We start from the raw sequence: 15,484 nt of genomic DNA, 5'->3' as shown, positions 1-15,484 counted from the left end.
ACTGGTCTGCAAATCTTTTGGGAAGAGAGAAGAAAACAGCATTTTAATAAAGACTTAGACCAATGTAAATCTAGTTCTTTTTTGGTGCATGATTTAAGAGTAAATGTGTGTTTTGTAAAAGCAGAAAAATCTGAAACATAATTTTTTACAAAGATTCAAAAAGAGATTTCAATCTAGATAATAAATCTGATTTTGCAATTGGATACCAACTAACTGCTGGCAGCAGTGGTCCCTTTTGGAACAGCTGGAGCTGGCTCTGACCTGATGTGGGGCCATGTTGGACTCTTCCCAGAAGCCACCCTTGCAGTCCCTGCGATGAAAGCCTTGCCACATAAACCCAACACAAATGTGCACGTCTGTTATTTCTGATGGAAAAAATATTGCATGAGTGTGTCCCATTCCACCCGCTTGCACGTTGACACCAGTTGTGTGCACATTTATGAAAATATGAATGCAGTTTGTATCCTTATTTAAAGTAAGTTTTATGAGCTTGGGTTTTGCTGGCTGTGGCTTTCACAGCAAAATGTTCAATAATGCTTAAAGTCCCAAAAAAATGAAGGTGAATGCACTTCTAATTGGTACTTTTTTCTTTTGGCATTTTTTTCTGACACTTGTGCCGTGTTTCCTTTCCTGTAGATTTGAGGTAATTAAACTGTTTTGTCCCACCAGAGCTTTGCAAAGGTAGATGATGATGGTACCTTGATAAAGATTAGGGTTAATTACTGGGTGATGTATTGTGAAAAAGGAGTGTTTGGTTTGTTGCAAACGGTTGTTTTAAAATTGTGTGTTCACATTGATCTTGAATGGCAATAACATTTAGGGTGGTTTTCAGTCTTAAGATTAGTTCACAATTTCAGTTTTCAACAGGAAGGGAATCACCTTAGCCACATGAGCAGGGCAGTGAAGTGAGTATTACAGACTAAGCACAGGTGCAAGGAGAATTTGCACCAGAAAATAAGTCCTCCTGTGCTCTTAAATCACTGAGGTGGGCATAGCCCGGATTTTCGTGATTAAAAAAAAAAACACTTTAGAAAACACATTTCTTTTTCCCTTGAGAGGAAACTGTGGTAGTTATGAATACAAAGTTTCACACTTCATTTAATGCAAGAAGTCAAGTGGAACCTGGGAAGAACACCCTGAAACTGGTGGTGATCCTGTGGGGAAAGTTACTAAGTAGTGGCATGTTCACAGCAGACAGATGCAGAGCACAAAGCAACATGTGCTTTTGCTTGCAGCACTGAAATTAAAATTATTTTGCTATTTGCTAGTCTAAAATACCTTAATGTTAAATTGTTCAGATTATAGGATTGACTGTCAAATTGTGATAGGTGTGTTACTTCTGACTAAATGGTCATACTGTTCGGCTTCAAAACCTCAGTGTTTATTTAAGGTATCTTGTTTTTTATCTATGTAATATGTGATATTACTCTGAACAAATCCCAATCTATTCTTTCATATCCTTTTCTGGGGTAACTCTTCTCTCCCTGTCCGCCCTCCCCAAAATGCCCTTTCCTCTTCCCCCCCACCCACCCAAAAAAAAAAAAAAGAAAAAATATACCCAAATACTCAATATACTTTAAAAATAATTGAAACAAGAAACTGCAAAGGTGAACTAAGACACATTAAATAATTGCAAGGAGGTAAGCAGGGAGGATAGTTGAAAACAAAATAATTTTTTACAGGAGAAATTGTTACTTGGTTGCTGTTGTTTATATGATCTGTTTATATGAGTGTTCTGTGAATGTGAAGTCAGGGACTTGAAGGAACATGAGTTTAGAGCAAAGAAAAGAATGAAACCTGCTGCTTTCAGTTATTGTAGCTAATAGCTTGGCATCGAAGCTTAAATTAAAATAAGGGAGTCAGGCTGGACATAGTGAAGAGCTCAGCATGGAGGCAGTGGAGCACTGGAGCAGTTTCTTCAGAGATGTTATGTGATCTCTGTACTTCCAAGTTTCAAAGATCCAACTAGACAAAGTGCTGTGCAGTCTGATGCTGCTTGAAGCAGGAGGCTGGACTAGACATCTTCTGAAGTTCCTTGCTAGTTCTGTGATTCTGCACACGCAACTGGTTATAGGTAGAATTAAATTGTTGTGGGAGCTAGCCACTAGAGGGAGACAAGATCATAAAGAATGAACAAATACAGCCCGTAGATCTAAGATCAGAGTGCTTATACTGTGATGCTTTGCAGGTCTGTATATTTATATTGTGAAAACAAACGATACTTTAGAATGAAAATAGAAATAGGTATCTGCTAATATGCTGAGCAATGCTTTTAAGCATGCAGAGCATTCTACAGTGGATTTTTGTAATGCACAAAATGGCGTGGTGGTTCCTTAAAACGACCTCTACCTCCTTAAATCTCCTGGATTATATTCTTTGTCAGTCAGCTGATTGCATTTAATTTTGGTATTTCACTTTCTCATTTGTTTCAGATTTGGGAGTTAATTTACAGCGAGGTTTGCCTTACTTGTCCTTCTTTTATTGAGATAATAATGGTACCTGCTATTTTCAGAGCGTGTTTTGATTCATAAGATTGAAGAAGATCTCTGTTCTGTCACAATTAATTATAATTCTCTAGTCGGATATAATTTGCTGCTTTTGTTCTTGAGTTATTTAAATCTGAAAAAACTGCCAAAGCCTAGTGATACATTAGACAGGAAACCACAATATTTGCCATCTGAGAAATAGAAATATGAATCTAATTGAAAATCCTTCATACAAATTAACATTTGATCTTTTATTTTTCATTGTACATCAGTAGTACTGTAATGTAAATAGATGGCTAGGTGTGAATTCTCTGGAGATGCCAGAAGGTTACAGTAAAACTTTAAGGAAATGATCACTGTCTTTTAGGATTGCAAAACCAGAACATATGTGTTCCCTATATTACCTATAAAATATTATCCCCTGAAATCTGTGGAAAATGGTAGAGTAGTGCGTCATGGTAACAAGCTATTGATATTATAGCTAAGCATCCTTGCTTTCATTGGTTATTGGAGGACTGGATAGTCAGGATCTTGAATAAATTGCGTTTTTATGTTAAACTCCCACAGATTTGGCTATTGGCTGCAGAAATTAGCTTCAGTAGAACCACCGTCTGTATTCCTCTCATTGTTTGGAAATAATTTCATTCTCTAGGTGTAGTGACATAGAGTATTTTTACACCAAAATAAGGATTTTGGGTGAATGATTTTTGTCTGTATTGGCAAAAATGACGTTGCTTAACTCATATGTTGAATGATTGCTTTCATAGTATAGCTGAGTGTAAAGAAGGTCAAAATACTTTCATGCTATGTTTTCAAATGCTTTTCGTGTTCTACAAACAAAGATAGCCCTTCAAGCTGCTTTAATAGCAGGTTAAATGATTTAATAATCAAAAGAAATATTAAAATGTATTTTCATTTAAATGTCTCATTAGGATTCCCAAACATACTATTGAATTTGCATTACATCTTTTCTTTAAAAGCAAGTTTAAAAAAAACAAAACATACTAGAGTTTTTTTTAAGAGTATTTAATTTAAAATTCAACCTCAAAAGCTGAAGGATATCCAGATTTTGCTGTTCCTGAGTTCTTTTGTTTATGTTGCTTTATTATAGAACTTCATGTCATTCCTCTGAAGAGGTAGGTCTGTGCAGTCAGTATGCTTTACAAAACAGAAGTGAATAACCCAAGATACCTGTTGTTAGTAGCTGAACAGCTGTTGCAGCATTGATATGTATCAAGAGAAAAATGCCCAATCTGAATTCCCTAGTGGTAGTGCTTATCAGCTTTGTGGCATCGAGTCCATCATCAAGGGATCTCCTTTCATATAGCTTACTTTAATATCTTTTATGCATATTAAATCGAAGACTTGATGTTAAGAGGTGTGTTCTTCAAATGGTACTTCCTTGTTGCTGAAGGTGATGGTTACATGGCTGCTGAGGTCAATTAGCTGAAAGAGTCTAAGCTGAAAAATTCAGGATGGTCTGGTGTTTTTATAATAATCGATTAGCGGTAGAGGTATTGTGAGTGAATTTGTTTTATGCTCGAAACTTACACAGCTAGACGTGAGAATTAAAACTTGAAGACACAAGTGGATGGATTACTGTTGTTGTGTCTGAATCAAGCTGAATTAGTACAACTTTCACAGAATCACAGAATTGTAGGGGTTGGAAGGCACCTCCAGAGATCAGCGAGTCCAACCCCCCGGCCAAAGCAGGTTCCCTACAGCAGGTCGCACAGGTAGGCATCCAGGCAGGTCTTGAACATCTCCAGAGAAGGAGACTCCACCACCTCCCTGGGCAGCCTGTTCCAGTGCTCCGTCACCCTCACCATAAAGAAGTTCTTGCACACATTTGTGCGGAACACCTTATATACCCCCACACCTTATATATTTATAGACCTGGATCAGATCCCCTCTCAGTCTTCTTTTCTCAAGGCTGAACAGCCCCATTTCACTCAGCCTTTCCTCATAGGAGAGATGCTCCAGGCCCCTCACTATCTTTGTAGCCCTCCACTGGACTCTTTCCAAGAGATCCCTGTCTTTTTTGTACTGGGGAGCCCAGAGCTGGATGCAGTACTCCAGATGAGGCCTCACCAGGGCAGAGTAGAGGGGGAGGATCACCTCCCTCGACCTGCTGGACACGCTCTTTTTAATGAGCCCAGAATGGCATTGGCCCTCTTGGCCACAAGGGCACACTGCTGGCTCATGGCCAACCTGTCGTCCACCGCTTTCCTGTTTGTGTTAGCTTGAAAAGGATTGGTTTTTTTCTGATAATTTCCTAATAAGAAACAGTGAGAAGATTCACACAAAAAATTGAAAATCATGATAACTGAATCCGGGGCATTCTTGCAGAACTTCTGTTCTCTGGTCATGGAATTTAGTCCCAAAGAATCATAGTATCTTCTGTTGAATGGAAGTGTTTCAATTGCTGTTGGAATTTGGTTATTTTTTTTTGTCAGTAAGTTTATCACAATGAATATATTAAATACATGCAGGAATCTTGCTGTTATATGCTATTTTTGTTTGAAGTTATTTTAGTAATGGGGATTTTTGCTCTGTCTTGTATTCATTTATACTTTCTAGCATTCTTCTTCAGTTCTCTCTTGTGGAGCACTTGAGCATTTTGAAACACTCAGATGAGTACTGTGCATATTTCTGACATGCTAGTCTACATGATTTGATTTCTTCAATTTGCTGTGTGTATCTATTGAATAAAACAGCAGGGAAGAGATCTGCAAAGGAATTTGGAAGGGAGAGGACTTTGAAACATACTCCCCTTGCTTGCATTTGGCTCTGTTCTGAGAAGTGTGTTCCAATGCAAACAACTTCTTGCAAATGCTTCGAAGTCATAGGAAGGATAAGTTTCCTTACTGATTGTATTGAATGTAATATGTGTTAATTAAGCAATTAAAAGAAGTACTTCGTAGCTCCAGTTGGCATGATAAGTCAGTTGATGAGAAATTAGATGTGAATAGAAAACAAGATGTTTAAGCCCTCAGTAGCTTCTTTGTGATACTTGAAGTCTTACTGCTTATTTCAGCACAGCAAGATGAAAGTAATAAATCTTTCACCGTTTTTTGCCAATGCACAATATATGTAATCGTCACTGAAATAGTAGTTAACCTACAGCTTTATATTAAAAGTGCACATGATTTAACTGTGTTCAGAGGTTTTTAAAGTTCAAATAAGAATAGTAATACATAGTAAGTGGTGCATAATGTTGTGCTATTTTATTGAACTGGTTAGCCTGGGAATCATTTACATTTGCGGATGGAATATTCACTGGTAAAGAGTTTCTTCCCTCCAGTGAATAAATGATTCATTTTAGTATCAATTAATGGCGTTTCCAAAATTAGCAATGTTCAATTTTCTTTTTCCCAGTAGCAGAAGTTGTGTCAATTCCCTGTACCTTTGTCAGGGGAGTAAGATGCAACCTCACTTAGTGCTTTTTTTAAGAGTGCATTAAAATTTTATTTTACCTACCACATGTTTGGAATTCTGTGCACTAAAATGAGCGAAGCCTAACAGGAACCTTTTGTTTTATTTTGGAACTCTTTCTGTTGAAGGATGTATTTTAGTTCAAAACAATACTGGATGACCTCTTAAACCTGAGGCCTTTCCAGCGAAGCTAAGGATACTAAAGAAAAAGTGTCTTTGGGACATAATTATGTAGATTGAGAGAGAGATGTGGTTTTAATTATGCCCAGTAGCAAATGTAGATGCATATTAAACTCAATCAGGCTTCTGTGCATTTCCCTCTGAAACCATCTTTACTCAGGCCTTAAATTACAAATCAGCACAATGGTGTACCCTAAGGTTGTCTAAGCCAACTGAATATTGACAAGAATCCGTTTCATTAATTGTCATTCCACATTTTAAGATGGTTTTTGTAAGGCAGTATTTTTCTTACGGATACTTTGTGTTTGTTTTTTTTTAAACAACAACAACAACAAAAAACCCTTAGAATTTAAAGTAATAAAAAGTTGCATTTCATGTAATAGGTGAAAAATCTTAGAGCAGAATTTCTTAAATGAAAGGGAGCTAGTATAAAAAGATGTTATTTTTCAGCATGTTTGTTATTCGTGGGTGTTATTCAATGAGACAGTGATTGATGATGATATACTAGAAAGCATGAAGTCCTCCTTAGAATTGCTAAAGATTTCTTAATTGCATTCATTCAAAAGTTAAGTTCTCTGGTATTTCTGAGGCTGAAGTTGGTGACGTTCTTCCTGTGATCATTCACTTTAAAATAATCAAGTTCTTCAGCCTAATTTTTAAAAAACCTGTTCAAAACTTATCTACCTTACTTTTGATTTTCAATTTTCAGCATTTGGCTTGAATTATGAAAGGAAGCTTCGGATTGTCTTTCAGCCTGTGGTGTGTCTTACGGGCAGAGAAGATCATAATTTATTTCCCAGGACATTTATTACAGTTTTCTTTTTTTTTTTTTTTTTTTTTAATTGTGCTAACTAATGTAAAGAGAAGTAGGGTTGATTTTTCTTAATTACATATTAGGCACTGAAATCTGTTTTACTATTCATTGTACATGCAGTTTACTGATAAAGTCCTTACACTGACTAGTATGAAAGCAATAAATATGTTTCCTGTACAAAAACTACATCAAAGATTAGATTTTATGACATTTTGTTCCTCATAAACAAACATTTTTGGATATAACTTCATAGTATTTTCATTGAATTTTATGTATAAAAATGAATGGAAAACAAGTCATTTAATTTTTGATAATTCTTTTGTAGACTTGAACCTCTTGTCAGACTTTAATATCACAGTAGAAAGACTGTACTTGTTAGAAGAAGTTTCTGTTTCGTTGGCTGTTACAGCAACAGCAGGGTGGTAGGTACATCAGTGATATTTTAAGAAAAGTAATAGGTTTGTTTATCTGGTTGCCAACTTTATGTTCAATGATTGTGAAGTATCTTGAGTATCAATATGTTCTTTGGCAGTATGTGCTTTAGCAGGCTGCCTTGATATCTTCCTAACGATATAGCTTTCTCTTTATAGCCATCTGTTGAAAAATACCTGCTATATAACATTTTTGGTTGTTTACCCCAATTTCTGATACAGAAGTCAATGTTTTTTAGATGCAAATCTGTTCAATTGTATCTTTTTGTTAACATCCACGATGAATGACATGGTTGGTCTCTTCCAGTTGTGCTCCTGTGTTTTTTGAACAGAAAAGCACTGGTTTTGGTAGGGAAGCTAATTAACATTGATACAATTGTTTGAAATGATATTTTTAAATTATTAAATGTTCAGATTTGCTGTAGTCTTATAAACTGACTTCCAAGATCCAGAATCATGCACTGTCTTCTCTTTTGATAAGGTCCGTGTAATTCCTGTTATATCTCACTGTTGTATTCCATATGTCTATATTCAAGCAGCAAATTGTGGCTATATTTCATATTCAGTCATCCAGAAAAGCAGCATGTTGTATCAAATGTGCAATCTGCTGATATACCATGTAGGTTTAAGTGTAAATAAGAAAGTATTTTTACTTTCAGAATTGATTTAGCGTTGTGCCTCACGTCTCTTGAAATGTATTGAATCTCATGAATAAAGACATCTCTTTTTATATCTAATTTGTGCTATGAATACTTCAGGATTCGTTATTGATCTGGAAAAGTTGAATTACTGTCATCGGATTTAAATATTTCAACACTTAGAGAAGTTCCTGCCTCTTGAAAGAAAGTAAGGCACTGATTTTACATTGAAATGCACTGTGCTGTTTAGCTGAGAACTTATATTCTGCATAATGTGTTATGCTCTGGTTTTTTGTGCTCCCTTTGTCCTTCCTGAAGTTCTCTGGCACAGATGTACCCTGCTATACATGGGGGAACAGAATCTAGTGGTCTTAAGTAAGTGAAATTCCTTTGGATTGGCTATGAATTTGGATTGAAATTCCATTATTTTTCTGATGAATTTTCTTACTGAAGTTGGATTTGAGGCATGAGGGTTGGGTCAGTACTAGTGAGGAAATAGCTTTGTTTAAAAACATTGGGTTTTAGATGGATTACAGTAGTCGAATTGTCCTTCCTATGTTTTGTTACCAGAGTATTTTCCCTGAAATTGTATTAAGTTTTAGACTTTTGCAGCCAGCGCTAATAATTGAGACGTATGTTACTTCAGAGCAATCTGGCAGTACAGCTTCTTTAGTTTTCAGTTTGCGTTTTTTCTTTAGTCAGTTCATCCTTTAATGAGCAATGAACAACAACAAAACAAAAGGTGGGAAAATAGTTGTGTCCTTCAGGAAAAAAAAAACAAAACAAAACCAAAAGAAACTTCTGCCACTGAATGCAGAAGGAGTTGTTACACCAAGTCTAGAGCCTTCAAGTAAATCTTGACTGGACTACACTTTTTTTATTGTATGTAAGCAGTTATGCTTATTATGGCAGTAAGGACTGATGTCTGTGTTTTTCAATTTTCTTTGATCATCATGTTAAAATGTGATTTTTGCCTTTTGTAGTGCTGCTAGTAAAGCAAGACGTGTTTTTATGGCAGAATTTTTACGGGGAGGATGCTAGTATTCTTGAGCAAATAGCAAATCTCTAAATCCCTTGTTCTCATTCTTTTATGCCAGCATAAAAAAACAAAAGTCTACATGTTTCGAGAGTAGACATAAAGTTTATGTATTTATCTGAGGAAACTGAGTGTTCATTAGTCAGCTTTTTTTTTTTTTTTTTTTTTTTTTTTTTGAGGAGGGAAGAGATTTGCTGATATATTAAAACATGTTTGAGCACCTGATGTCCTTCTGTCCTTCTGTTCTGGCACCATCTTCTTGTCTAAGAGATTTAACCGTATCTCAGTAACTGCAAAACATTTTGGTTTTTTGTTATGATTACGCAAAAACAAAAAAATAAATAGAATCAGATGGTGATATGAAGGCATGTTGTCCAACCCAAATCACTGAATGTCTTTAGGAGAGGTTTTCAGGAAGAGGGCAGAGATTGCACTGAGGAATGTGGTCTAGAGCGATCACATGTGTGGGCTGATGGTTGGGCTAGATAATTCTATGATTCTAAGAGAGCTTCAACTTCTGTACTAAGTGTGCTTAGGTCTTTCAACTCTGAGGCAGGTGTGCTGAGTGGAAATGTCACACCAGGTGGTGAAACAGACTTTCTTGGATTCATTCTGGTCTCCTGCAGATGTCTTTGAAACTGGGAACATCGTAGCAGAGGTGAAGTGCAGCCCATACCACCAGCAGTGCTCTTTTTCAAGAGCTGATGGCTATACATTGTGCCTCCATGTGCATTTCTGGTCTTGTCCTTGAACGTTGTTGTAGGAGGACCTGTCTAATTTTCTTTGACTGGAGTAGCTGAGACAGGTTTTTCTCAGAGATGATCTTGATGAATTTCTCTTCTGCTGTCCCTGCCCTGAATCCCTGTGTCTTCTCATCCATAGCTCTAAAATGTTATGATAGGCTAGTACAAATATTCCTTCTGTGCAATCCGGACCTTGTTTCCCAGTCCTGCTTTTTATTGCATATCTTGTCACCTTTTCAAAAAGAGAATCTATTGGGATATGTTTCAGGATTTTTCATAGAGTAACAGTGTGACTCCATGCTGATATTTCTATGAAAAATTAATCTGTTTTCTTCCCTTTTTCTTTCCTTTTTAAGATTTTATTGTACATACTCATCCAGGTTACTGTGTATAATATAAAGGATCCTGAGCTACCAGACCAAATGTGTTAGATTACTGTGCTTAAGTAAAACTAAATAAAATATGATGGCTTTGTTGTTTAGAGTATAGACAGAGCAGTAGGAATTTACTTTTCAGACTCTGCAGAGGGCCCTGGCCAGTATTTATCCATCTTCTCCTGAAATATGCAATACCTGCTGCAGTGGTATGCATAAAAATAAGGATTTCTCTCAATTCTGATACAAGCTTACCGAATCTAATTTCTCTTTGGTATACATATTCTTTATTCTAGGATCCCAGGCTGCCATTAAGATCAATAGAGCTCTAGCCAATACAGTCAATAGTGTCTAGATAATGATTTATTTAGTGAGCCTCTTGGTGCCTCTGTTAGGGTAAATTGAATTGCAACCCAGACTCCTCTGATTGCATCGACTTCCATTGACAATAATGGGAGATGTCTGAATTTAGATGTCTGGAGCTGAATCTTATTCCTATAGATGCACACAAAATCTGTTACTATTCTACTACTGTTTAACTTTTTTAGTCCTTGTTATTGTACTACATGCCAAATTCTTGTCTGCTTTGCAGTCTGTTAATACTCTCACATCTCTTGCAGAGAACATGAAGTGTTATCACTGAATTAAGCATGTTGGATACCGTTATTCTCTGACTACCACTTCTGATAAAGTTAACAATGCTGTTAATTTACTTCTTAACTTCTGCTGAAAGAAACACTTAAAAACTACATCAGCTGACATTTCTGAATACTGAAATGCAGTAAACGCTTTGAAAAAACAGCAACAGAAGAGTCAGTGATGTGCTTGTAAATCATGGAATACTGGAAGTGTGTGGTTCCCCCCCACAGCTGAATGGCATCTCTGGATGCCTCTTTTTTTTTTTTTTTTAAAAGAGTAAACAAAAACTGAGAGCTTTATTAGCAGCATCCCAACAACTCCAAATTGAGCTGGATATTCTGAGATCACAGGCCTCTTAAAGGAACATCACTGTTAGGGTGGTAGGGGAAGGACAGGGCTGTTAGATGGTGCTCTCCTTCCATTCCCTTTTGGTGTTAGGAAGGATCCCAGAGAATCCTCACTGATGGCAGGGAAAACTTGCCAGAAACCTGCTGACCTTGGAGGCAGATTAGAGGAGTACAGTGGAAACAAACTGTTCCTGCTACAAGCTACAGGCACAAGGCTGATTTACAGAGACCACTGAAAAGCACTGATCACATTTGACAGCCCTTTCAACTTCCCTTTTTCCCTTTCCCCTTCCAGCTGTTCTCTTTTACTGCCTTTCTCCCCTCACGAGCAAAAAGTGTCCAGAATTACTTTGATCACAATTAAGCTACATCTGTAGCAAATTTTCTTATTTCTGATTGAGTTACAGAAATAATAATTTAACACCATTACTACTTTGAGTTCACCTACCCAAAGATCTCATATTTATGTAATGAAGCTCTTCTGAAAATGTCATTTCTGTAAATTCTTGTCCGGAACATAGTAACCTGCAAAACTGCCTACTTTTTTTCTGTGGAGTATCTCAGTACAGACATCATGTGTATCCTACAGCTATGTCCAGAGGAAAGAAAAGTCCTCAAAATTTTTTGTCATCAGGGAACAAGTTAAATTTAATTAATTTACGCTACCCTCCATCAAGTCTGTCAATTTAGTGCTGGCATGTGCAAATCTAAGAATCTAAGCACCTACTTTTTTTTTTTTTTTTTTTGACTTTAATCACTGTTCTAAACTATTACTAGCAATAGGTGATCTAGTGTAGGTAGTTGCTCAATAATATGAGGATGTTCCTTTAGGACTGCTATTATATTGCAACTTTAGCAATAACTTTCGATCAGTGCCAAAGCAGGCAGTGGTGGATGTATATACATAGTTAGCTTTTCTGCATTAGTAGAATTGCTTTTTGCCTGATTATTTTTTGCTTGTCTTGGTGGAAAGTCACTTTTTATAGTTTTCTGCCATAATAATCTTGTGGCTTGTAGTAGTTGGTCTATACTGTAATAGGCATTTAATAGTTTTGAGATGTTGTTTTCTGGAATAATTTAAAAGCAAGTAATTTATGAGCAATTAGAACAACCGTGCAAACACTGACATGCATGATATGTTCTGCATACAGTCTCTTGTTTAAGTAGGTGGGGGAATCATACTACATCTATGGGGAAAGTTGGAATGAAGGGAAGGGACAATTCCCTATGTCTAGATTTCAAACATATCTAGTTATATCTGCACTCATATACATATGTGTATATTCACTGGCAGGAATTGCTTCTGGGGGTGATTTTTCTTTGTGCATACCTTAGAGCAACAGTATTAGGAAAGAGCTTTTCTGGTCATTGAGTTCATCCCCCAGTACACAGGGCTGCTCCTCAGGATTTGCTTTCTGAAATGAAATTCCTCAATTCATGATTTCTTTCCATTAAGGAGTACTGCACAGCCTGCTGGAAATCAGTGTGGCTAAAACTCTGTTTCCGTGATCAACAATAAGAAACAGAATCAGAAGGTCAGGAGGTGAAATTGTCTAAATGTGCACACACTGACTTGTACCACTTCTTCCATCTGCTGCTGTGAAGATTCCAAGAAGTTGAAAACTTGAAGAAGCAGGTGCCCAGCTGTGCAAATATTAGTCATTATGAAATACTTTCTCTTACAGATGTAAATTTTGCTAACCTTTGCTATTAGACATATTCTTTTTCTTTGAAAGAAATGAATAGTTTGCATATGAAGGCTCTGCAGTGTGGAGTCTGCATTTTGAAAGTGACTGCTGGGGAGTTTATGCTCAATTCCCAAAGTACAACATAGAAAATATGGGTTGGGTAGTGCAGTGCTTATAGGGGACAGCATTAATTCTGCCAAGTAGCCACAAAGATACTGTGTGTTTTCTGAATTTAAAAAATAATTCTAGAACAATATTTGTTTTAGGCAGCTCATGGTAATTTCAACAGATTGCCATGACCAGCCCCTAATCCTGATAGTATCAATTTCAGAAGAATGGCCACTATTGCAAAACAAGCAAGCAAAAAAGCCTCTCTGCAATTTCTTCCTCCATTCCTTAGTGCTAGTATTTCTGTTATATAAAAGAATAAAGTAGTTATAATTACATGCTAGAGTAAAATCAGATTTATAAAGTTGTTCCAATTTTTTAAGCTTTTAAGGCTTCTCTGTTCAGTGCAGTTTAAGAGATTCTCACCCAAGTATGTAGATGATGAAGTCTTCTGATATCTTAGAATTTTAGATTCACATGTAGCAGCTATTTGTATTTATGTGTTTTAGCTTTCAGAATACTGTTCTATTGTAGTCTTACTAAAAGGAAGAATTAAAATAAGTTTGGCTTAAAGAACATTTAAATGAAACAAAGTGGAACTGATTGGAAATGGCTTCAAAAGATCCAAAGAGGTCTGTAAAGAAAGCAGTGTGAAGATACCCAACTTGTCCCAAGGCCATGTTGTGTTACCCTGCAGCTGTTACTACAAAAGTCACATCTCAGCATAAAATCATTTTGGGTAGTAACAGTTTCTGTGGGGCATTAAGACAAGTGACAAGAAAAGCATAGCTCAGGTTTCTAGTATGCAGCACTGTCAGAGGGCTGTATTTATTGTTTTGCAAACTAAAGCAGTGAAGATCTGGTTTTCCCTTATAAAGAACTATCTACTTTGACTTGCTTACAACTTGCTTACACATATATACTTCATTAATCAAATGAAATATGCATTCATCCATTTTTTTGTGAAGAAGGAAGAAAGGTTCCAGAGCTTCTGGTTGTAAGAATTTGTGGCTGTATGTTCACGGGCTTCACACATAACTTAATGGATTTGCACAAAGGTTACTAATATCACGTTTTCACTATTATAATGCTATCTGTTGCTCTAGTGCACAGAACTATTGATTTTTGCTGTATTAAGCTTCTCTACAGCTGACAGCTGCAAATGCTGTGTTTATATTTTGCAGCCCCTGCAGCAGCAACTCTCAGCCTACAGCTGCTGCTTGCGTCACTGCAGGATGATACCTCTTTTACCTGCCCTTCCTGAAGGAAGATCCTTGTACGGTCTTCCTCCTTGTCCTTAGTTAATGCTGTTGATAAACCCAGCTCTCCTTTGCAAGCAAACAAATGTGCTATTTTTTTTTCCCCCTGCTTAATAGGATTTACTAGATAGGTTATCCCTGTATGCTACATCCTGTCTTCGCTGTGCTGGGAAACACAATTAACTTGATTATGACAGCATCTTGATAAAGAAGTTCCTTTTTTTTCCATCTGGACAGATGCAGTGTATGTTTCAATGTTTATTTTCAAAAGTTTATTTAAACATTTTATGTATTTGCTTATTATGTTGTAGGTTTTGAGTTATATATGTAATTAAATTTTTCAAATGTTAGATTACGAAAAGCATACTTCTGTTATATTTTGAATGAATTTTAGCAGGTTAAGATATTTCACAGTCGTCTGAATTTTCTGAATTATTTAGCAGGCAATTAATTTTATGTGTAGAAATAGGGGTAATTTTGAACTGGTGGACGTGACCAGTTGTGTGCTTGAATGGCTACATCTAAAATAACTTGAAATCATTTTAGCTAAGTCCTTATTTACAGGACGTAACTTGTTTATGCCTATTTTAGTTTCTTTCTTAATTTTATTGGTGGAGTTGGTGGGAGCTGACACTCTATTGTTAGACAGAAGAGATTTGCTAAAATTTTACAGTTTTCAAGCAAAAATACTCAATTTTAGACAAAAACAGTGAATTTCAGTGCTGAAGCAAAGTGTAGGAGGACCGTTATGCTTTAGGAGAACAAAAATGCGAACCTCAGTCAAGAAGTCTGTAATTTTGGCTTTTCGCTGATAAAGCCATTGATTTGTGGACATTTATGAAAGGTTTAGTATTACAATGTCTTCTCCATTTACTAACATCATACAGTTCACAGTTTTGATCTTTAAATCATCTTAACTTTGTTGATTCCTTCATCTGCTTAAAAGATCTTAATTCTTAGTTCTCTTCTTATGTGTGTATAAAACATGCATATGGATACATACAACTCCTTATAATATAAAAATCAAAGCTAACAGAAAGCAATTCCATTTCTCTAAATTTGAGTAGGTTTGGAAGATTTGCTTTATAATCCAATGTTTCTGTTGGCAGAGTAGAGAGAATAATGACTTGATATGGTATATGAAAATATATTCTTTTGTTGTTTCAGTTTGACAAAGGATACGCGTACAGCATTCGCCACAACTATGGGAAAGAAGGAAAGAGAACAGACTATACCCCGTACAGCTGCATGAAGATTATCATGTCCAATCCACCAAGTCAAGGGGATTACCATGGTGAGTTCCTAA

At 36.3% G+C, this 15,484-nt stretch overlaps 1 protein-coding gene across 1 annotated transcript in view; it reads left to right on the top strand.

Moving 5' to 3' along the window:
- PRIM2 (DNA primase subunit 2) overlaps positions 1 to 15,484 on the top strand; it is a gene marked incomplete at both ends in the record, with an annotated part of 84,305 nt that overhangs the window by 49,157 nt on the left and 19,664 nt on the right. The window contains one exon of the mRNA XM_079549948.1: positions 15,346 to 15,472. Coding sequence (XP_079406074.1) covers positions 15,346 to 15,472 — 127 coding nt within the window. The remainder of the gene's footprint in view (positions 1 to 15,345; positions 15,473 to 15,484) is intronic.

The sequence above is a fragment of the Tetrao urogallus genome (assembly GCF_951394365.1).
Source record: "Tetrao urogallus genome assembly, chromosome: 2".
Classification (NCBI taxonomy): Eukaryota; Metazoa; Chordata; class Aves; order Galliformes; family Phasianidae; genus Tetrao; species Tetrao urogallus.
Note: the sequence above shows the minus strand (reverse complement) of the source record. Positions and strands in the feature narration are given on the sequence as shown.